Source organism: Dipodomys merriami, unplaced genomic scaffold (genome assembly GCF_024711535.1).
Source record: "Dipodomys merriami isolate MVZ:Mamm:240054 unplaced genomic scaffold, mDipMer1.0.p SCAF_12, whole genome shotgun sequence".
Classification (NCBI taxonomy): Eukaryota; Metazoa; Chordata; class Mammalia; order Rodentia; family Heteromyidae; genus Dipodomys; species Dipodomys merriami.
In genome coordinates, this window is record NW_027202493.1 from 32,442,391 (window position 1) to 32,466,601 (window position 24,211).

The following is a 24,211-nucleotide window of genomic DNA, read 5'->3' on the forward strand; positions in this document are numbered from 1 at the left end:
GCATTGGGTGTGGGTTAAGTGGTAGAGTGCTTGCCTATGAAGTTCAAGCCTTAGTAACTCAAAAAACCTTGGCATTTGAAATATTCAATATTCAGCACAATTTATGCTACAAATATCAACATAATTTTAATGATTATATTTTACAGAAAATGTTCAGAAACTTGTGATTATTTGTATTTACATATATGTGTATGTTATATAGTATATATACATACATATACATATATACGTGTATATACACACATGTATATGTAATAATACACATATAGTAATGTATACATACATAATATGCATGTAATATATGCACACATATACTTATAAATACTTATATAAATATAATATTTATATGTATAAGTATATACGTAGTATATGTGCAATTATCTCCTACTTTTTCCTCAAATACAGGTGTTTAACAGATATTTGTTGGTTTGATTTAATTTTGTGTGTGAAAGTATACTAGTGTTTAAATGTAGGGTTTAAATATAGGGCTTCATGATTGACGGGCACATTTACCATGATTGTGAGCCATACCTCTAACCCTTACTGCTTAAGTTATTTTTCAGATTGAGTTTTGTTTATTTGTTTGTTGTTTTTACTGAGACTTGTCTGGACTGGAATCCTCCTTTTTATACTTTCTACATAATATGGATGACAAACTTAAGCTGCCACACCCAGCTCATTGGTTGAGATGGAGTTTGGATTTCTCAGTCCTCTCAATATCCATATCTCTGTAGCTAGAATTATAGCCATGGACTACCATACCTAAAATGAGTAGAATTAAAATTTAATTGGGCAAGGTTTATAAATCTACGCCAAATCAACTGACAATTATTTACAAATATTTGACCACCTGAAATTGGAGTTGTTTTACTTCTCGTTTTTAATGTACCCTTTATTAACTTAAATAATTGCCATTGAACTTTCCTACAAATAACATAATATAGTTAATATCATAACTGTATTACTTATATATCCTTCTGGTTTAACAGAACATTTCTGTGAACAAATACTTCTTAGCAACCATAGAGTTAGATTTAACTTAATACCAAAAGACTGTGTTAGTAATAAGAAAGCATATTAAAATTCAGAGGGTAAAGGTTACTTGTATAGAATGTAGCAACAATTTCTGAAATGTGGTATCTTATAAGACTTCTTTGTTAAAAATAATGTTTGCAAGGGCAGTTTCTTTGGCAACTACTATGATGCAAACAATAATTTCATTTAACTTTGCTGAAGTTCTCCCTCCCACCCCTTGTGCAGGCAGCTAGGACATACAGTCTTAAGGCAAAAGCACTGGAATTCAGACAGCTAGCAATGAGAGGGAAAACACTAAAGCCTAAAATATGCAAAAATGTATTTATTTAGAGCCAGCATCAAGCCTCAAATTCATGATCCTGCTGCCTTAGCTTCCTGAAGATTGGAATTACAGAATAATTTTTATTTTTAATACCTAAATGTTCTCAGCACCATTAGGAAAATGCTTTCAAGTCTAGTTCTAGATCCTGTCTGGCAACTTCTTGGGTGTAGGTTGACAAATCAAGGCTGAGCTCTGATTCTTTAGTAGTATTGATGTTGTCTATCAGAATATTTTGTGATGATGACAGTGGCTTGTGTCTACTGTATAACACTGTGTCGTCTAGCCACAGCAGCTGAACACTTGAGATGTGATGAGCAACCAACATTTAATTTTAGTTATTTTAAACTTCTAATTTTAAGATACGGGTTTGAACTCAGGGCCTCAAGTTCTAGACAAGTGCTTTGTCACTTAAGCTACATGACCCAACTCTTTTTAGCTTTATTTTTCAGATACAGTCTCAGACTTTTCCCAAGGGCAGGTACCTTGGATTATAAGCATGCACTACCATGCCTGGCTTTTATCATAAATCTTAATGCATATAGTTTTATATGGACAGTGGCTCTTATTTTGGATAGACCAGCCTAGAAATTCATGTAACTTTGGGGTTGTAAGTACCTACCCATCTCTCAGTCCACATAACAAAAGGAAGACTTTTGTTTTGGAAGAAATGATTCAGTTTGGAGGTAATCTGATGATCACTATTTCTAAAAAATAAGTGGAGTTGGGGAGTGGGAGTAGGTGTGCTCAGGAGAGAAAACACATTCACATCCCTGCTCTGGATTACCTTTGAGCAAGACTTGCACCTATATTTACGCTGTGTAGTGGTTCTCAGATCGTAGCACATAGCATAGTCTCCTAGAGAACTTTACTGGGGCCAGCCTGACAATTTGCATCTTTATTGAGGCTAGCTGATACTGATACTGTTGGTTTGAGATTGGTGTTGTAGTAGATTCTTCATGGGAAAGAGGCATTTCAAGTGGTGGCTTTTTGCCCATGGAGCAGTTTGAGCTGCTGAGCTATTGGAATAGCTACAGGAATATGCTCTGTACTGGCCCTCAGTTCTATTGAAAATGGGAAAATCCTTTTGCTTTTTCCTTTCCAACTCAGTAAAGGTTAAGTTGACTTAACTCCGTTGGTATCGTAGTTTGACACTGAAAAGATAGAATAAGAAGAAAAAATTATATGCAACTTATTTTTGTTTCTCAGAATCTATAGACACTGAGGAATAAACAAAGGAGTATTTGAAACACTGTTAAAAAGTCTTGAATTGGGTCTGGGAAGGTGGCTCAGTTGGTAGAGTGCTTGCCTTGCACGCATGAAGCCCTGGGTTTGATTCCTCAGCCCCACATAAGCAGTAAAAGCCAGAAGTGGTGCTATGGCTAGGTGGTAGAGCACTAGCCTTGAGCTGAAGAGCTCAGGGACAGCACCCAAGCCCAGAGTCAGGCCCCACGACCAACAACAACAACAACAAAAATCTTTAATTATGTAAGAATATCCAACTGGAGGCATGACTCAATGGTGGTAACACCTGTCTAGCAAATGTGAGGTCCTGCGTTCAAACCCTAGGACCACCAAAAATATATATCTAATAACATGTTTATGAGTAACCTCGTAGGAAATGCTAACATGATTCAGATAATGAAGTTTTGAAGTAAATGAGGGGTTGAGGGGTTTGGTGCACATAGAAAATGAGATTATACATTAGTTTAATTAGAGAAGAAAATCTGTGTGGGGAAGGAATAAATTGGTAAGATTGTGAGGAAGTTAGTATGAGACAGACTTGCTGAATGGAGTACTTGGTTTTAATTTATACAGTATATCTGGCAGCATAATTGTGACAGAAAAGGTAAAATATATAGTGACTAGTGAATAGGATGTTTTTTATTCAGGAAATTTAATGTTTTTTTTTTCTAACTTTTTTCTCTCAACCTAAGCTCATCGCAGAAGAATTTTGTCTAAAAACATTTTCCAAATGTGGAGCACAGCCTGTACCAGGTAAATGAAATGTAAATATGAGGCATTTCATCTGTTGACAATACTCACACCTAACTGTACTGGAAACATGGATGGAAGGATGGAGAGAAAGACAGATGATTGTAGACTAAAAATAACCTAGAGGGAATCTCCTTTTAAAGTTGTTTTATGATATATGATAATATATACTGGGTTTTGATAAATTACTAATGAAATTTCTGTTTCTTGTCTGTCTTAAGTGAAATTCTATATCATTATCAAATACTGAGTTGATTCATTTTTTTTCTAAGGTGCTAGAGTTGGCACTCAGGTTTTTCAGTAGCTAGTCAGGAGCTCTACTACTTGGACCACACCCTCAGTCTTCTTATTTGGTATTTTGAACATTGCCAGAGAATGGTGTAAAATGTCCAGTTATATGTAAATCATTATGTAATATTTTTTGTGTTTATAAACAATTTATATTCTAAAAATGTTTCAAGTAAATTATGAGGTCAAATATATTATTAAGGATGGGATATACATACACACACACACACACAAACACATATATAATTTTGTGTATGTACCAGTTCTAAAGCTTTGATTTGGGACTTCACATACTCATTTAGCTTTTTCTCTTAATGGTGGTGTTCAAACATTTGAGCCACACCTTTGCTAACTCCACTTCTGGCTCTTTGCTGGTTAATTGGGTGGAGATAAGAGTATAACAGGTTTTTCTGCACGGGCAGGCTTTGAACGGGGTCCTTAGCAGGCATGAGGCTGGCTCCAGCTGCACATGATTTTTATATGAAAAACATCAATATCTTTAAAGGATGAGATAACTTTAGTGTAACATATTTGAGTTAGTGAGAAATGTTAAGGAATGGATAAGATACTTGAAAGTTTTATATCCTATCAATTGTTATGAAAGTGTTTTTAGTTTTCAAATAAAAAATTTAATAAAAGAAACTCTTAGAAAAATTTGTTTTTGTCTTTTTATGTAGCTAAGAGACCAGCTTCAGGACAAAGCTTGGTTTCTGTTGTGCCAGCACAGAAAATCACAAAGCCTGCTGCTAAATATGGAGTACCTTTAACATATAAGAAATATGGAGAGAAAAAATTACCTGAAAAAAAACCACTCCAAAAACATAAACAGGTATGATGTTGTTACAGACTGTAAGTTGTATCAAATTCAATTCAACCTCATTTTATTCAATTGAATTATCTTTGTATAAGATTTTTAAAGTTGTTACTAAAGAATATTGCTCTACTTCAGTCATGTACTATTCTCTAGTTTTTGAAGGGGTACAGTCTTACATAATCATATGGAAGCATTTAAGTAAACATATTACATGAATGATTGGTGCAACAAAAAAGTAATGTCCTAAGTAGACATACTTGATCATGTGCATAAAAGAATACCTGAGATACACTTGGTAAAATCCTGAGAGATTTTTGTATTTGGGAAATGACAAATAAATAAAATCATAGCGCTGAAAGGAAAAATCATAAAAGCCCATCATGTTTCATGTGAAAAAATGAGGCCTGAAGCCAGGTTCTGGTAGCTCACACATGTAACCTTAGCTACCGAGGAGGCTGAGATCTGAGGATCATGATTTCAAGACAGTCCTGGCAGGAAAGTCCATGAGACTTTTATCTCCATTTAACTACCAGAAAACCAGAAGTGGAGCTGTGGCTCAAAAGTGGTAGAGCACTAAGTAGCCTTGAGCAGAAAAGCTCAGGGACAACTCCCAAGCCCTGAGTTCAAGATCTGCAGCCAACAACAACAACAAAAAGAAGCCTGTAGCATTTAAGTGTCTTAAGAACACAGTGTTAGTTGCTGGGAATTTGACATTTGCTTTGTGTCAGTATTTGCATGCTTCAGTATATAGGACCAGTTTCATTCTGGCCTACAGGTGTACAGGTATGCACCTTAGATACTTAGATACACACACACCATATCACACACATATTTTATATATATAATATACACATAATATATATACATATATACTGCTATTAAGATAAACTTCACAGTAGGGATGATCAGTTAGTTTGGCTAAAAATTTATCATAAAATAAGCTGGGTGCCAGTGGCTCATACCTGTAATCTTAGTTACTCAGGAAGCTGAGGTCTGAGGATCAGGGTTCAAAGCCAGCCCAGGCAGAAAACTCCATGAGACTCTTACCTCCAATAAACTACTCAGAAAAAAATGAAGTGGCACTGTGGCTCAAATGGTAGAGCACTAGCCTTGAGCACAAAGAGGCTCAGGGACAGTGCCCAGGCCTAGAGTTCAAGCCCCAGGACCAGCAAAAACAAAAAAAATAGCATAAAATAATTTTTTTTTTTTGGGTCCGGTCATGGGGCCTGAACTCTGGGCCTGGGCGCTGTCCCTCAGCTCTTCAGCTCAAGGCTAGCGCTTCTACCACTTGAGCCACAGCGCCACTTCCGGCTTTTTTCTTTTTGCTTATGTGGTGCTAAGGAATCGAACCCAGGGCCTCATGCATGCAAGGCAAGCGCTCTACCACTGAGCCACCTTCCCAGCCCCAGCATAAAATAATTTTAAATGATTACTGTGAATCAGTCTTCAGATATGTTATATACGTTACCATGGAGTCAGAGACAAACTACACAAAATTTGAATGGGGAAAATTTAATGTAAATTATGACTATTTGCCGAGTGCCAGTGGCTCACGCCTTTAATCCTAGCTACTCAGGAGGCTGAGATCTGAAGATCATGTTTCAAAGCCAGCCTGGGCAAGAAAGTCTGTGAGACTCTTATCTCCAATAAATCACTCAGAAAACTGGAAGTGGCGCTGTGGCTCAAGTGGTAGAGGTCTAGCCTTGAGCTGAAGAGCTGAGGGACAGCGCCCAGGCCCAGAGTTCAAGTCCCATGACCAAAAAAAAAATATGTGTGTGTGTGTGTGTGTGTGACTTTATGGAATTAGCCTTAAATAGTAAAAGAGAATACAAATGGCAGATACAGAGAACAGCTGTTCATATTTGTGCCTAGGGCTAGCCTTGAGCTGAAGATCTGAGGGACAGCGCCCAGGCCCAGAGTTCAAGCCCCATGACCAAAGAGAGAGAGAGAGAGAGAGAGAGAGAGAGAGAGAGAGAGAGAGAGAGAGAGAGTGTCTATTTATGGAATTAGCCTTAAATAGTAAAAGAGAATACAAATGGCAGATACAGAGAAAAGCTGTTCATATTTGTGCCTAGAGATCAAAGTACCTAGAGAACAACAAAGTTTTTCCACAGTGAACTGCCTGGGATGCAGGTAGAACTTACTTGGTGCTGCTGAGCATCTTGGAAAGCAGGCAGGGATGGCAGCCTGGGCACCAGCAGAACCCTGTGGTTAGCGCCCCTGGGGTGCTGCTGAAGCTCACAGGAAAGCTGGAGAGTACTGTGAGAACTCTCCTGCACGCTGCCTCCTGCAGTGCCACCGTGTGGCCAGCCCACTCACTGCAGCAACAGAGACAGGAGACTAATCAGGAGCAGCTCTGTCCTCTGCAGTGTCGGTCCATCATCTGCTGCAAAGCCTACTATCATGGGAGCAGCAAAGAAGTGCTCAGAGCTGGGAACATGGCTCAAGTTGTAGAGTGCCTACCGGGCATAACTACTTAGCAAGTGCAAGTCCCTGACTTCAAACCTCAGTACCACCAAAACAAAAAAACAAAAGCAAAAAGGAAAACCTACCAAGTCAGCTCTAGTAGCATAGGCAGGATAATATAACTGGAACCAGCTTTATCTTCTATTTATCATTGTTTATTGGTATTACATTTACTTAGCCTACATGGACCAGTGGTATTGCATCCTTTATCTCTTTTAGGTCGCCACAAGAAACCTAGGACTCCAGGTTTTCCCTCATTACTTAGTTACTAAAATCCTGTAAGAAAGACTGGCCATACCCTAATATTCCTCTCCTCCCTGAGCAGTATCTTAACCTCTTGTGCCACATTGACTCATGATACATTATTGGCAAAAACCCCTTATGTAATTACTAGATAAAGATGATCTTCACCTGCTTTAGGCTACAACTTGGCTTCTTCCTGAACTCACATTCTGTAGCTCCCTCCCGTGGTAGCTGTTTTCTCTTTAATCCCTCAGTACCTTTGGGTCTAGAGGTAAGATAAAGGAGATGTTTGCCATCTTAATGCCAGACTCTCCTTGCTGTAACCCAAGCCCACCCCCCCTCCCTGCTTTGATGTTCTTGCTACCATATTGTATAACCTGCTATCATTTTGTATCAGGGTTTTCTATAGATACTCATGTAAAAAAAATTTAACATTTGACTCACATTCTTCCCATTGTTAAAATTCTAGGTGATTTAAATATCCAGAAAGATAAAACTTCCTATACCCTTTATTTTCTTGCTCATTCTTTTTCAGTTATCTTGATTCCCACCTGACCTTAAAATTTCATCTATAACTGTGCTATTAAGTTTGCCATTATCAGTAATAGCAATGTTTCTGAAGTTTCATTTATAAGCATCTCATTCTCTGACACTGCTTCTTGTTTCTTGCTTATTCCTCTAGTAGTCTGTCAAAAACTTCTTTGTCACATTTGGATGCATGACTCCTACTAGTTTTTCAGTATCTCTCTCCTTGTTATTATGTTCTTTATCTGGCTCAAATTCTATATTCACTCATAATTTTCAATACCTCAAGTCCCTTATTCCTCTCTCCCACTATTCTGCCAGTAATGGCACTAGATTTATATCCAACGCCCTGTAGTAGGTCTTTAGCCCATTTGCTCTCCCACTTTCTAGATGATTAATTTTCTTCTTCACAGGACTAATGCTTGCTTCCTATTTCAGTAAGAAAATAGAATCTGGAAGAAAATTTTCCCACTATCACATCTACCATCCTGTTTGCAAATATTTCACTTTGCTTACTCTTACTTGGGATGACCTTCTGTTCCCATCTGAAGTCATCTCTATCATTTATGTACTGTTTCCTTTCCTGCTTACTTAATGAAGCTTTGACTCCCTGGGTTACCTCCTCCATTAAACATTTTCTTAAATCCAAAGTACTCTTTCAGATCTTCCTCTTGTCTCATTGACTGCTTCTGTTTCCTTTACAAGATCCACCTCATTGTCCAGACTTCTAAATGCTGAAGTTTAGGACTCAGTCCTTGAACATTTTCTCACCTACACTTCCTCAAAGTAAACATCTAGACATTGACTTCCAAACCTGTCTTCAGCTAAGACTCCTTATTTGAACTCCAGACTTAACATCTCGACCTAGATTCGGACTCTGCTAAATCACCAATTACTGACTCTTCCTAATACTCACTTCTCTTTTTGGATGTGTTCACTCTTGGTTCTAGTCAGTTATGGGGCTTGAACTTAAGGCCTAGGCTCTGTCCCTGAGGTCTTTCACTCTAGGCTAGCACTGTACTACTTTGAATCACATTGCCACTTTCAGTTTTTGATTGGTTAATTGGAGATGAGTCTCATGAGGACTTTTCTGCCAAGTCTGGTTTCGAACTATGATCCTCAGATCTCAGCCTCCTGAGTTTTGTTCATATGTACCCTTTTCTCCTTAGATCTCAGCCTCCTGAGTTTTGTTCATATGTACCCTTTTCTCCTTTTGAATGTTCTTTTCTTTGAAATTTCTCTGTCAGAGTCACAATGCTACTATCCTGTGTCTGTGTGTAAGCTCTTGGTAGATAGAATGAAAGACACTTATACCTTCAATCTTAAGAGTCCAACCATGGGGATAAAGGCTTGAAAAAAAAGTGATGGGGGTGGGGGGTGGGGTGGGAAGCAAGCTATGTGCAGTGAGTGTTCACACATTTCTCCTTGACTAACAAATACCATGTTGGGCCTTACCACACTGTACATAGTGGCATAGTATAGACATACTATGAGGTCCCAGTGACTGATGACAGGTAGGAACACCTCAAATACTTTTTTTTTTTTCCGCATAGACCTTATTTCCTAATTATCCTCCTACTCTCAGGGTCTGGCATTAAGATGGCAAACTTCTTCATCAAAGTAATTTCTTCCTTATCAGAACTCCTAGTGTTACTTTATTAGAATGCCATTTCTCTGAAGGGAGGAGCCATGTATTACACATCTTTGCACAAAGAAAATGCTAATAAGTCTCATTTTTAACAAATGAGTAAAATGAGAAAAGGAATTCCAGTCATCAAAGCAACAGTATCTTTTATATTTTAATTGTACTAACTTGGGTAAAACGCCAGATACAAGCTAAGGGAGAACCATCAGGCTAGTGTCTTGTGATGTTTATTGGTTAGTTTTGGCAGTACTAGGGTTTAAACTCAGCGCTCTAATTATTGAGATACCACCTCACCCCAGTTAGAATGGCTATAATCAAGAACTCTAATAACAACAGATGCTGAAGGGGATGTGGACAGAAGTGAACCTTACTGCATTGTTGGAGGGAGTGTAAACTTGTTCAACCACTTTGGAAAGCAGTATGGAGGTTCCTCAGAAGACTCCACATAGAGCTCCCCTATGACCCAGCAATCCCACTTTTGGGTAAATACCCAAATGATCACAAACAAGACCACACTAAAGCTACCAGCACAACTATGTTTATTGCAGTATTATTTACCATAGCTAAGATATGGAACCAACCCAGATGCCCCTCAGTAGATGAATGGATCAAGAAAATGTGGTATATACACAATGGAATTCTATGCCTACATCAGAAAGAATGACATTGCCCTATTTGTTAGGAAATGGAAAGACTTGCAGATAAGTTGATATTAGGGAAATGAACCCTAAGATATGTATTCGACGTTTTTTTTCTCTCATGCGATTGTTTCTAACACATTTATGATTATTTGTTGCTTTGTATGTCCCTCCCCCATGGTATAACCCCTGCTTTCACTGTATTTGATTTTGTTATAATTTGTGGAGGGGAAGGGAAAAAACAAATCGTTTAAATAGGATACAGGTGGATCCATTGCAACAATGATACATACAAGTCGTTATGTCAAAAACGAACTTTACAACTTGGCGGGGGGTGGGGGGGGGTGGGGGGGGTGGAAGAGTTGAGGGGGAGGTTGAAAGAGGATGGGATGGGAAGGGGAAACAAAGGAGGAGGCTACAATGCTTGATAAGAAATGTACTCATTATCTTGTCCATGTAATTGTAACCCCCTCTGTACAGTATTTTCACAATAAAAAAAATTTAAAAGAAATGGAAAGACTTCGAAAAAATTATATTAAGTGAAGTAAGCCAGGCTCAAAGAAACATAGGTCCCATGGTTTCCCTTATTTGCAATAACTAGTATATGTCTGAGACAACAGAAGTGGTTAGATAAGATGATGTTAGGCGAAATGAACCCCAAGATAAGGACACAAGTGGTTTTTTCTTTCTTGCTATATTTATAAGGTGATTGTTTTGTTGCTTTGTATGTCCCTCCCCCATGGTATAACCTCTGTTTTCACTGTATTTGATGTTGTTATAATTTAGGGAGGGGAAGAGAAAAAAACAAATTGTTTAAATAGGGATACCAGTGGACCCATTGCAACAATGAAATATACAAAATGCTATGGTGAAAAAGGAACTTTACAACTTTGGGTGGGAGTGTAGTCATGGAGATGGGAGAAAAGGGATGGTAGAAGAAAAACAAAGGAGGAGGCAACAATGCTTGATAATGTACTCATTACCTTGCTTATGTAATTGTAACACCTCTGTACGGTATTTTCACAATAAAAAACATTTTAAAAACCCAAAACAACAACAATCATGGCAAGTATAAAGTATCTTTTATGTTTAAATTCACAGTGATTTGTTGAAACTTAAAAATTCCAAGCTTGAAAATGAGAAATGTATAGGAAAAATGGTAATGGCAACAGTTTATTATATTTTATTTGTGTAAATTTAAGCTAACATGTACTAAGTTACTATTCAACGTATCAAAAATATTTGCTTGTGATAATCAAGACTTTGCTCTATTTCATATAAAGTGTTGTTGAAATAGAGGAATCATTATGAGCCACTAGAGGGCAGTCCATGAACACATTTTTAATATTTAGGGGTATTTTTGTAGTGTTTGTCTTGTTTTGTTTTTTGTTTTTGTTTGTTGGTTTTGGCCTGTCCTGGGGCTTGAACTCAGCTTGGGCATTGTCCCTCAGCTTTTATGCTCTACCACTTGATCCACAACTCCACTTCCAGCTTTTTTGGTGGTTAATTGGCGATAAGAATCTCACGGACTTTTCTACCCAGGCTGGCTTCAAACCATAATCCTTACATCTCAGCTTCTTGAGTAGCTGGCACTCAGCAGCATGTTTTCTTTAGTATGTAAATAATGTTCTAAAAATACTATGTGCTATCAGAAGAATGACTTAGATTTTTATTTCAGAAATATTTGAATATCATATATGTAAGGCAATATAGAAGACCAAAAGATGAGTATAATCTTTGCCTCTATGTAATTTATCCCAAGTATGTAGTTGTCTTGGTCTTCTGTTGTCCTACACTTGATGCTGTCATATAATCTAAAAGCTAGTCATTTACTATCAAGTTTTTGTATTACTCAAATTAATAATTTTTTTTTCTGCTTATGTGGTGCTGAGGAATTGAACCCAGGGCCTCATGCATGCAAGGCAAGCACTCTACCACTGAGCCACCTTCCCAGCCCTAATTTTTTGTTTTGAGACAATGATTGTATATGTAGCCCAGAGTGACCTTGAACTCAAAATCCTGCTTCAGCCCTCGGAAAGCTTGGGCTGCAGGTGTGCCATCATGCCCTACAGTGATAATACTTTTTTTAATTATTTGGTATTGTGGGGCACAAATCTTTTTTTTTCTTTTTTGCCAGTCCTTGAACTCAGGGTCTAGGTACTGTCCCTGAGCTTCTTTTACTCAAGGCTAGCACTCTTCCACTTGAGCCACAGCGCCACTTCTGGCTTTTTCTGTGTATGTGGTACTGAGGAATCGAACTCAGGGGTTTATGCATGCTAGGCAAGCACTCTACCACTCATTGAACTACCTTCCCAGCCCAGACAAATCTTGAGACAGATGCTAGATTGGTTACATAATAGTTAAGCAATGAAACTTGTTAGAATATATAATGTAGGGATCTGTAATCCAGAGATGATTATTCATCAACTCTTGGGGTTATTTATAACTCATACATTAACAATTGCAATTAATGGTTCATAATATAGATCCAGTAGTGTGGTAACTGTCTCCACATACTCATCATCCCAAAAAGAAATTAGTTCTAAATGTGGACATGGTAGCACAAGCCTATTATCCCAGATATGTAAAAAACCATAGATAGAAGTATTACAGTCTGATCCATAGTCCAGATCAGGTCTATGCTATTTTAGTTATTTAAGAATAGCTAAAGCTGAAAGAAACTGGAGGCGTGGCTGAAGTTATGCATGCCAGCCTAACAAATTCAAGGGCCTGGTTCAAACCCAGTATGGTCAACGAGAAAGGAAAAAGAATTTTTTTTTTTTCCTACTGGCAGTCACTCCCATTCTCCTCTATCCTCTTGGCCTTATCAAATTACTAATTATTTTCTGTTGCTATACAGATTTGCTTATTCTTGATACCTTACATTAATGAAAGACAACATGTGATTTTTTGTGACTGTTTTACTTAGCACAGTATGTTCACACTGATCTGTGTTGTACTAATCTCAGAACTAATTTTTCTTGCCAAATAATTTTTTTTTTTTGGGTCCGGTCGTGGGGCCTGAACTCTGGGCCTGTGCGCTGTCCCTCAGCTCTTCAGCTCAAGGCTAGCGCTCTACCACTTGAGCCACAGCGCCACTTCAGGCTTTTTTTTTTTCTGCTTATGTGGTGCTAAGGAATGGAACCCAGGGCCTCATGCATGCAAGGCAAGCGCTCTACCACTGAACCACCTTCCCAGCCCCCCAAATAATATTTTTTATGGAAGTACTTTTACAAAGTTTCTGGATAATATTTCCCACTAGTTAAAAAAATATGAGAATTGAACCCAGGGCCTCAAGCATGCTATGCTAACACTATATCCCATTGAGCTACATCGAAGTCCCTTTATCCAGTGTTTTACATCCAGTGTATAAAAAACATACCTGAAATCATTAACTGTGTTTATTTCTATGAGGAACATTACCTGCAAGTTTTATTTCTAATATCTCAACAATGGTGACCCCAGAGCTCTAACACCCTTAAAACTGAAGCTTGCTGTCCACTAGTGGTGGCAGAATCATTTTAGCGAGTAAAGAGCAGGAAGTCTTAAGGATATGTGAATGCATATATTTAGCCTATAAAAGAAGAAATGTTGGGGCTGGGAAGGTGGCTCAGTGGTAGAGTGCTTGCCTTGCATGCATGAGGCCCTGGGTTCGATTCTTCAGTACCACATAAGCAAAAAGAAAAAAGCCGGAAGTGGCTCTGTGGCTCAAGTGGTAGAGCGCTAGCCTTGAGCTGAAGAGCTGAGGGACAGCGCCCAGGCCCAGAGTTCAGGCCCCACAACTGGACCCACCCCCACCACCCCCCCCCCAAAAAAAGAAGAAGAAATGTACTTATCTACCAAACTGGAAAATATTACTAGCCTTTTCAAGGAGCAGATAAGAATCAAGATAGGATGATAATATTTGATACTATGCAAGAATATGGGAATGAGTGCTTTGGTGGAAATGTAGATTGGTGCAGCCTCTTGGACAATTTTTTCAACAATCAATTTAGTTTTTTACTTTATAATTCCACTAATTTTTAAAAAAATTGCCCTCCTGAAAGATTTGCTTATGACAAGAGGATGAATATACAGGAAAAATTCAAAACCAACCCCACGTCTTACTCCAAGAAGAATGACTAAATTAATTATAGTACTCATGTAGAATATTGCCATTGTTAATTTGTTTACCATAATGCAGACCAGTTTGTTTTCCATCTAATAACAAGTTCTTATTACATTTATGTAAAAATGTGCATTATGTAAAAAGCTACTATTTTGTATGTATTTAAGTGCATTAAAATGTCTGGATATCAACACTTATTATCTCTAAAGTAGGGAGTAAAATGGGCTATAAATTTTTATTGTATGAGGTTTATGTAAATGAGCATATATTGTATAAGTTTTTTAAAAAATTGTATTTATTATTGGGCTTCAGAAATGTGTGATAATTCTAGAAAACTTACTATTGACATCCATTTCTGAGAACAGACCCATTTAGTTGATGACCACGGAAGCCCTTCTCCACAATTTTGTTTCTCTTTGTTCGCAGATGACATATCAATACCTACAATATCTTTATTTTTAAAGCTAATATTTCTTGAAAGAGTTATTGCAGTATTTGCATGCCTTCTTTCTTATTTTAAATTTCCATAAATTTGGAATTTTCAAATGATCACTTTAAAGTCTGTCTCTAATTCCTAGTTTTACTTTTTGTCCAGGCCCATCAAATTCCAGTGAAGAGAATGAACCCTAGAGAAGAAAGGAGGAAAGCGTTTGAGGTACAAAGATACCTACCTGCTTATTTTAAAGCTTTACAAAACTAATTTTTAAAAAATGAAACTTTATAATATGAAGCCTCCAAACCTTTCCTCCTTATTTCTTTGAAACAAATACATATGACTTCTTTTTTAATTTTTTTAACCTCCCTGTGCATACTTCTGCCACTGGTATACTTACTTTCCTGATAAAAATACAAAAAGCAGAGATAGTTATTGATAAAAATGTTCTTTTTTGTTTAAGGAACCAACAAGCAAAAGAAGGTTGGAATTCATTGACAGGGAAAAGAAACAAAAGGATCAGGTAGCTTTTTACTCTTCTTTTTCTTCCTTTACCAAGCTACAGATTATAACCATTTTGAATTCTAAGAAATATGTCTTTAAAATGATTGCAGATTAGTTTTATGAAGGCTGAACAAATGAAAAGGCACGAAAAAGAAAGGGTAAGACATCAATCCATTTTTCCATGCCGCTTTCCTCCCTCTCCCCATAGACATGTTTGTTTGAAAAGTAAAGTGCACTGATTTCCATTGTATTACTAAGTGTATTTAATGTATTTTATATTAAGTAGTTGAAATGGTGTTTTGTTTGTTTGTTTTCTCAAAAGTTGGAGAGAATAAATAGGGCCAGGGAACAAGGATGGAGAAATGTGTTAAGTGCTGGTGGAGGTGGTGAAGTGAAGGTAGGCATTTGATAACCAATATAGTGATGTTATTTTTTCTCTCCAGTTTCATCTTGCTCTTTAAAATATATAATACTTGTTTATTGTGTGTGTGTGTTTGTGTGTTTTTTATCTAGAATTCTTCAGCATTTATTATGATTTCTTAGTTTTCCTGCATGTATTTGATATGCAACATATTAATACTAGTGTGAACTGTTAAAATTGCTTTAAAAGCATTCATGTGAAGACTATGGGACCAATTGCCCTTTCAGAGGAATCTCCAATATAACTTTTCATGTAGCCTTAAAAATTAAGTTCTCAGCTGGACACAGTGGCTCAAACCTGTAATTCTAGCTACTCTGGAGACTGACATCTGAGGATTGTGGTTCAAAGCCAGCCCAGGCAGGAAAGTCCATGAGACTTCTATTGCAAGTTAACCACAAAAAAGCTAGAAGTATAGCTGTGGCTCAAGTGGTAAAGCACTAGCCTTGAGCACAAAAGCTCAGGGACTATACCCTGGCCCTGAGTTCAAGCCCCAGTCTGGCACAAAAAACAAAACAAAACTATTAAGTTCTCATAGGACTCTTGTTATTCTGATTCCTGTCAAGTTTCTCCAGATTGATCCCCATGCGTTCCCTACTACACACCTTCTCATCCTTTCTGAACATTGCCCCTCCATCTTTCCACTTGTGTTTACTTCTAAGCACCCCTCCTTTCTTCCTCACTCTCACTCCGATCTCCGTACTCCTACCAAGATTTCTAAAGACTAGCCATTTACCTACATTCCTTTCAGGTAGATCCAGACTATAGCCTTAGGCAAGTTAATTAACTTCTTCAAGCTTTAATCTTCATTAATGTGTTTGTCTTTGAGGGACTTTTACCCCAGAGAATAGTTTGGGGTATCAAGAGCTCAGATGGTAATTTCCTGTATCTCTTTGCTCTGACCCTTGCACTCCTTTGCTCTTACGTCATCCCATATTTATGTCTGTCTGTGATAGACCATGTTCCAGGTGTCTTCTGGTGTACCATCCCTGATGAACACACCTTGCATTCTCTCCCCTTGAGTGTAAGGAGAACTAGTAAAGACAGGGGATGTAGTAACTCCTTGATTAGATTATGTTATAGGCAAATGCAAGCATCCTTTCCTTGTGCACTCCCATGATTACATTAACATGTAAGACTTCCTCATAGCAGATACTTCTGCTTGAATGGAAGACAGCAAAGAGTGCTGTGGCAAGAAAAGTGTAGGAGACTTCAGGGTGATGGTAATGTCATTGATGGTCATTGACCAATAACTAAGAAGAAAATGACTGGCGGTGCCACTTGGGCCTTTGCATGCTGCCTAGCTTGTTTCTGCCACCCGGCCTACCAACCGAGATAACCCATTGAAGTTAGAAGCGTGGCCTGCTGTGAAGATAGAGGGACCCTTACCCGTGTTCAGAGACCACAGCCCCGGGGAGGCAGTCTGCTCCCAGAACATTGTGACTGCACCTTCCATTGCCACTATTATAAAAAGTTCCCTTGGTCCGGTTGGCTTGGACAAAATGTTGGTGGATGATATTGGAGATGTAACCATTGCTAACGATGGTGCAACCATTCTGAAATTGTTGCAGTTGAAGTTCTCTGTGAGCTGGCTGATCTGCTAGACAAAGAAGTTGGGGATGGGACTACTTCTGTGGTTATTAATGCAGCAGAGCTTCTGAAAAATGCAGATGAACTAGCCAAACAGAAAACTCATCCCATGTCAGTTATTAGTGACTGCTGGCTGGCCTGCAAGGGAGCCATGTGATACATCAGTGAAAATCTAATTATTAACACAAATGAACTTGGAAGAGATTGCCTGATGAATGCTGCTAAGACAAACATGTCCTCCAAAATTACTGGAATGGATGGTAATTTCTTCTCCACCATGGTAACAGATGCTGTACTTGCTTTAAGTACACAGACTCCAGAGGCCAGCCACACTATCCAGTCACTTCTGTTAATATTCTGAAAGTTATGGGAGAAGTCAAACAGAAAGCATGCTGGTCAGCAGCTATGTACTCAGCTGTGTGGTGGGATCCCAGGGTATGCCCAAGAGTACAATTGGTTATTATAGACCCTGAGAAATTGGACCAAATTAGAATCAGATATCATCAAGGAGAGAATTCAGATGTCACTGAGGAGAGAATTCAGAAGATCCTGGTGGCTGGTACTCATGTTGTTCTCACCACTGGTGGGATTGATGACATGTGTCTGAAGTATTTTGTGGAAGCTGGTGCTACGGCAGTTTGGAGAGTTGTAAAGAGAGACCTTAAACACATTGCTAAGGCTTCTGGTGCAAGTATTCTGTCAACCCTGGCCAATTTGGAAGGTGAAAAAACTTTGGAAGCCACAACATTGGGACATTGTGGTGGTACAATGTACAGAAGAGGTGGTACAAGAAAGAATTTGTGATGATGAACTGATCTTAATGAAAAGTACTAAGGCTCGTACACCTGCATCAGTTATCTTGCATGGGGCAAATGATTTCATGTGTGATGAGATGGAGTGCTCCCTACATGATGCTCTTTCACATGATGATGTGAAAGGGGTTTTAGAGTCCGTCAGTGGTCCCAGGTGATGGGGCAATAGAAGCAGTCCTTTCCATTTACCTTGAAAGCTATGCAGCCAGCATGGGGTCTCAGGAACAGCTTGCCATGGCTGAATTTGCAAGATCTCTCCTTGTGATTCCTAATACTTTGGCAGTTAACATTGCTCAAGACTGGTTGCAAAGTTAAGAGCATTTCATAATGAGGCTCAAGTTAACCCAGAACCCAGGGCAAACTCCTGAGACTACAAACAAGCAGGGGTTTTAGAACCCACCATTGTTAAGGTGAAGGGCTTGAAATTTGCCACCGAAGCTGCAATTCCCATCTTCAACTGATGATCTAATAAAATTACACCCTGAGGACAAAGATGAAAAACATGGAGGCCAGGTTCACTCCAGAGCTCTTGATGACTGATCTTACTGCCCTTTATTTATGACCGTGTTAGATGCAATATCTTACACCTTAAATATTTAAATTACTTCTCGTGAAGTAGTAGATTGGTTCCCTTCCTCACATTGGTCCCTAGATTTTACATATTACAATTTAGTTTGAAAAAAATCGAGGTTTAAGTACAATTGTGACTACTGTTAAGCAGTTCATCCTCTGTAGACATTGCTATTCCCATCCCACCTCCGATACACAGGGCTGCAACACTGTGGCTCACTTTTGCCCATTCTCTCCAGGGGATGTAGCATGAACACAAGGACCCTACAGCTTGATAGCCCAAGGCTAGAGCCCCTCCCAGAATATTGACCTGATGAGGAAGGAACGGTTTAAGTCATTTGTTTTATGATTAAATTCCCAAGTTTGTCTCACTCTAGCTGTTTTAACAGCTAACTAGCCTCTCAGTGCTTTCAAATAAATCCATGCCTTTGACATCCAAAAAGAACAACGACAATAACTAGATGAAGAAAATGATTGCAGCATACAACTGCAAAGAAATTTTACCAAGAACCAGGGAGCTTGCAAGAGATACTGAACCTGAAATGAGAATTGTAGTTTTGACTGACAGTTTTGATTTCTGCCTCCTGAGATCCTGATCCAGAGACCCAGCTGAATGCACCTAGAGGCCTTCCTGAGTCAGGGAAACTGGTTGATGATAAGTGGGTACTGTTTTAAGCTATTTATGTGGTGATAATTTGTTATACAGCAGTAGAAATATACTGTTATTCCTGTGTGTTATTTTAATTACTATTATAAATCAACATGTCCTTAAACTGTAAATTCACCTGACCTGTGCATATTAATTTGGGTCTTTCAGAATACTGCACATAACATATCTAGTTGAAATAACTATCCTTGTTTCTATTACTCAAAGTTGTGATTTGAATAATAGATAGTCATATATAATCTGTCTTGAATTTAATTTTTCAGTCTCTTGAGATGTATTATTTCATATCATATATCAATATTTTTTTTATCAGTCGTGGGGCTTGAACTCAGGGCTTGGGCACCAACTAGCTCAAGGCTAGTACTCTGCCATTTTGAGCCACAACTCTGCTACTGGTTTTCAGGTAGTTAATTGGAGATAGGAGTATCACAGACTTGCCTTCCTGGGCTGGCTTTAAACTGCAACTCTTAGATCTCAATCTCCTAGAAGCTAGGATTACAGGTGTGAGCCACTAGCACCCAGTTTCAAATAGTCTTTTTTTTTTCAGACAGAATTTGATTTATCCTAAAATTAGTTTATCTTATATCTTACCAGAAAGAAAAGTGAAAAACAGAGTCCAGCATTTGGTGCCAGTCCATTGAGGTTTTGTGGGTTTTTTTTTTCCTTTCTCCCTTCCATATATCTTCAATGAAATAAAGTAGTTTTTCCTATTGTATCTAAAGTGATACTTAATCCTAAAAGTCCAGTTTTATAAATCTTGTTTTATAACTTGCACAATTGTTTAATATACTGTGTGCTTAATAGATTTTAATTTACTTTAAATGCATCCATAATGCTTTTAATGAGTATTCTGTACCTATTCCTCAGTTTGAAATGTTTATATTGTTAGGCTGTTTAGATTTATGCCTGTTTTGTATAAATGAAGAAGCTCAATATAAGGTGAATCAAATTGAGGAAACACCAAAAATAAAGGCAAAATGAAAATTGAACATTAAAGGAAACATATCAGAATTAATACATTTCTGAAAAGGCAGGGTTTTTTTTTAACAATATAAATATCTGATTGCATTGTTTAGTGTTTGAAAATTTTAAGACATTTTGGCTTGTCTTTTGAAAATGTCTCTTATGAATGAACTTTTGGAAAAATTAGGTTTCACAAATGTAGTTTTGATCATCTACCTGTTATAATATATGGGAAGTATATTGTTTGAAAATATATTGTAATAATTATTTATCAATAAAAATGAATAGTCTGTTTATACACAGGTATGAGTCCATTTCTCTGAAGTTATAGAAAAGGTAGATTCAGCCCTTAATGTATATAAGGATAATTCTTGAGTACAGTTATTGCCTAGATTTTTATCTACTTCACCTAATAAAAACTTTAGAACACTAGAAGTAAAGGTGTTGCTGAAGTGGTAGAGTTCCAGCCTTGAGCAAAAATCTAATGTGAGTGGGCGACCTTGAGTTCAAGCCTCGGTACCAGTAGGCTAACCTTCGGGTGGATGGCTTCATAGAGCTATGACTACTTTTTAATGTAGTTCTGCTTCTGATTCTTGACATAAAAATGTACATTTTGAAGATGTGTTGGAAGACCTACTTGGCAGAGTTTCCCGCTTATTTATCTTGTCTTTCTCTAGAAATTTTTTGTTATTTAAATACCCTAATTATATTGATGTTGAACTGATGTTTTAAAAAGATGCTTTCTCACTCAGTGATTTCCAACTTACTGTGCCAAGATGTTACAACAAATCTTTTGTTGTATTACACTGAAGTTTCTTTTCTTTGATTCTAATAAGGTTTTTATACAGGCTTACCACTCAACTTTAATCGTATTTGTTTTTTTCAGGGCTGTTGACTTATGCACTTGAGATTGTTGATGTCTTTTACTCAGTGAAATTCTTTCATCATAACTTTTATAGATGAATATTTTTATTTACTTTTTTAGCTCTTTTTTTCTAACATCTCTTTTCTGTGATTGAGTTTGTATGTTTTTACCTTTATCATTCTCTTGGAGAACCTACAAATCCATTTAGCAGTTTTTCTGCTGTGTTCTCTGTTATTTCTACTTCTACATAATACTAACCTTTTTCCCCCAATGTTGTGACTATGCTTAGTCCATACTATCTTGGTATAGTTCCTATAACTCTTTGGACTACAGCGTTGAAATGCTTTTTGATTTTTATGTTTTCTTTACCTACTTATTTAAAACCTGAGGACAGATATGATGCTTGATCTCTTTTATCTATACATGAAATATATTTCAGTAATGTTTGACCTTCATACCTACTTTGTGAACAGATTGAGAATATTTTAGAGTTATGTGAAAATGTCTTTGTTAAATATAAATTTTATGTAAGCAGGCTCTGCTTTACTTCTAAATCATACATATTCAAGCTTCATAGGACAGAATTTCACGAAATGTATATTATAATTTTGCTTCAAAATTTATTAAGAACAGACTTTACATATTTACATGAATGTAGTGACATTTTAATGTTTTCTATTTGTCACGTTAAATTATGCTTTATTGTTAGTAGTAAGGATACGAATTTTTATTGTTAATAAAGGAAAACAAATGCTTTAATCACTAGGCTCCCTTTTTTGTCAGTGGAGCAGCTGTAACTCCATCAGCTTGTTCTTCTCGAGGACAATATGAACATTACCATGCCATTTTTGATCAAATGCAACAACAAAGAGCAGGAGATAATGAAGCAAAATGGAAAGGAGAAATGCGTGGTCAAGGACTTCCAGAAAGGTATGACTATGTTCTGCAGAAGTTGATTATGCTTTGCTTCAGAGAAAGTAATGAAAGTCACTGTACATATTTATCTACAGAGTAATTCCACCTGGGGTTCGTCCAGGATTTCCTAATGGGGCTGCAGGTCATCACCATTTCCCTGATGCTGATGATATTAGAAAAACTTTGAAAAGATTGAAGGCCGTGTCTAAACAAGCCAGTACAAACAGGTTGGACTGTGACAATCCATGAATTCATCCTTGTGTGTAGTGGTGTCTTTTGTCACATATAGCTTAGTGCTTACACCTGTGGCTGTTTTCTCCATTGTTTACATAGAAAATGTTTGCTTTATAGATGCAGTAATTTTCTTAGGTGCAAACTTGGCCTTTGGTTACGTCATGACAAATGTGTAGATCTTCAGTTCAGTCTGGCATTTTATGCTTATTTATATATTTAGACTGTATATACTATATGAAGGAACCTATGGTAACTTTCAGCTAACATATGGTGGTAAGAATTTCATCCACTTGTTTTAAATAAATCAGAACATAAATTTAAATGAAATCCAACTTTTCACAAAACTCTAAGGAATATTTTTTGTCTCTCCTCATCTCTGAGAAGCTCACTTTCTCTTCGTCTCTCTCATATTCACTTTCACCTCTATCCTTCTTTGTGATTCTTTTCATTTATTTTTCCATTGAATTAATTTAATAGTGATAATTGACAATAGCTGTGATTTGCATAGTTTTTTTCTTAAGTATGCATGTTTTCTTCTCATTTCTTCTGTAATATATTCTGGTGAATCATGAAAAAGCAGATCATGTTTTATGAAATTTAGTTGTTATCTTTCTTTAGTTGCTATTTCAGAGTGTTAGAAAGTTCTTTATGATTTCTTTCCCCATTATAAAAGATGACTAAAATGTACTTGAGTTCTTGAGTACATTTTAAAAAAATCAGTATACCTCAGTATAATTATTGAGGTAAGTATATAAAAATGTTATGAGTACCTTATGAATAAATACATCATAAATTATATACAGAAGCCTGAAATATGAAGCTAATTATAGATTATTCCTGTTTTTGAGAAAGGAAAGCTGTGGGCTCACATACATGCACATTTTTGGTGAATGGTGAAGCAGATGTATGTCTCTTGTGAGCCTGCAGCTTTGTGCTATTAGGGATTAAATCCAGTACCTCATCCATGTTGTATCTTGTATTGATCTTCCTAGTTTCAATTGATGAATTTATTTTAGAACAAGTTTAAATTGGTAGCAAAATTAGGTGGAAAATAGTTTCCTTATATCTCATCTCTACACATTGGCAACACTCCTATCAACATCCTCACTATAGTTATATCATTTGTTACAATTGTTAAACTTGCATTGATCTGTTAACACCTAAACCCCACAGTTTACCTTAGGGTCCCTCTTGACAAGAGGAGATGTTCTATTAGTGTTGACAAATGTATATGATAGCAAATAGCATCTTTGTTTTAATTGTCCTCTTCTCTACCTGTTTTTCCTGAACTCAAATTTCAGCCAACTGAAACAAATTTCAAACACCCTTCCTTATCTTTTGGATCATCTCTGTTTGCTTCGGGTATTATTTATTATTTCCGTTTCCTTTCTTACCAGTAACTCTGGCTAACATAACTTTGCTATGTCTTAATTCCATCTTCTCTACTACCTTCTTAACATGAGACCTTAAAGCCATGTAAACCTACTAAATAATGAATTGAGATAAATTATTTGAGTTTTATAATACTCTTACTTTTCCAAGTCTTCCTTTCTGTATTGTTTATTTAACTTGGATAAAGCCAACTGCCCATTTCATCAGATAGATATTATGTCCTTTAAACGGAAGAAGCATCTTAAGGAACAAACTCTGTAATCATTTTCCTATTATCCCTTTTCATCCTGCCACCCAATTCTTATACCTTAAACCATACTGATTCGTTTTTATTTCTCAAATATTCTTTGTTACTCAGACTAATGTCTATTTTTATGATGTTTTATATTTCCTAAAATATTCTGTTAATAATCATTCTTCAAAATTTTCAGCTATTCCCTATCAGTTAAAAATTTGAACCATTCATCACCACTTTATACCTGTTACTCCTCCTTTCCCTCCCTGCCCAGTCTGAAATAATTTAAGTAAACCTTACATACTCTAGGAAATGCCAATATTTTGGTTAGCATGAAATTTTGTTTCCAATAAACAGATTTCATTATGAGACTTGGGTATGGTGTCCATTATTAAATAGAAATATGTGTATGTGTGCCTGAGTACAGAACCCAGGGCCCTGTGCTCCACCACGGGGCCACACCTCAGCACAATATATCAGATTTTTAATGTAATATTCCATTACCATACCCCTGTCCATTGCATAGCCTTGTTTAAT

At 37.1% G+C, this 24,211-nt stretch overlaps 1 protein-coding gene and 1 pseudogene across 9 annotated transcripts in view; both read left to right on the top strand.

Annotated features, from left to right (window-relative positions):
* Nek1 (NIMA related kinase 1) overlaps positions 1-24,211 on the top strand; it is a 100,309-nt gene that overhangs the window by 18,681 nt on the left and 57,417 nt on the right. For 3 of the 9 annotated variants that reach the window (XM_070016493.1, XM_070016494.1, XM_070016497.1), the window contains exons 11-18: positions 3,292-3,352; positions 4,315-4,466; positions 14,672-14,731; positions 14,973-15,032; positions 15,124-15,171; positions 15,336-15,410; positions 21,665-21,828; positions 21,909-22,040. In XM_070016493.1, coding sequence (XP_069872594.1) covers positions 3,292-3,352; positions 4,315-4,466; positions 14,672-14,731; positions 14,973-15,032; positions 15,124-15,171; positions 15,336-15,410; positions 21,665-21,828; positions 21,909-22,040 — 752 coding nt within the window. The remainder of the gene's footprint in view (positions 1-3,291; positions 3,353-4,314; positions 4,467-14,671; positions 14,732-14,972; positions 15,033-15,123; positions 15,172-15,335; positions 15,411-21,664; positions 21,829-21,908; positions 22,041-24,211) is intronic. The other 6 variants (XM_070016498.1, XM_070016501.1, XM_070016499.1 and 3 more) reach the window with 4 other exon arrangements.
* On the top strand, positions 16,598-18,373 carry LOC138823102 (T-complex protein 1 subunit alpha pseudogene; annotated as a pseudogene).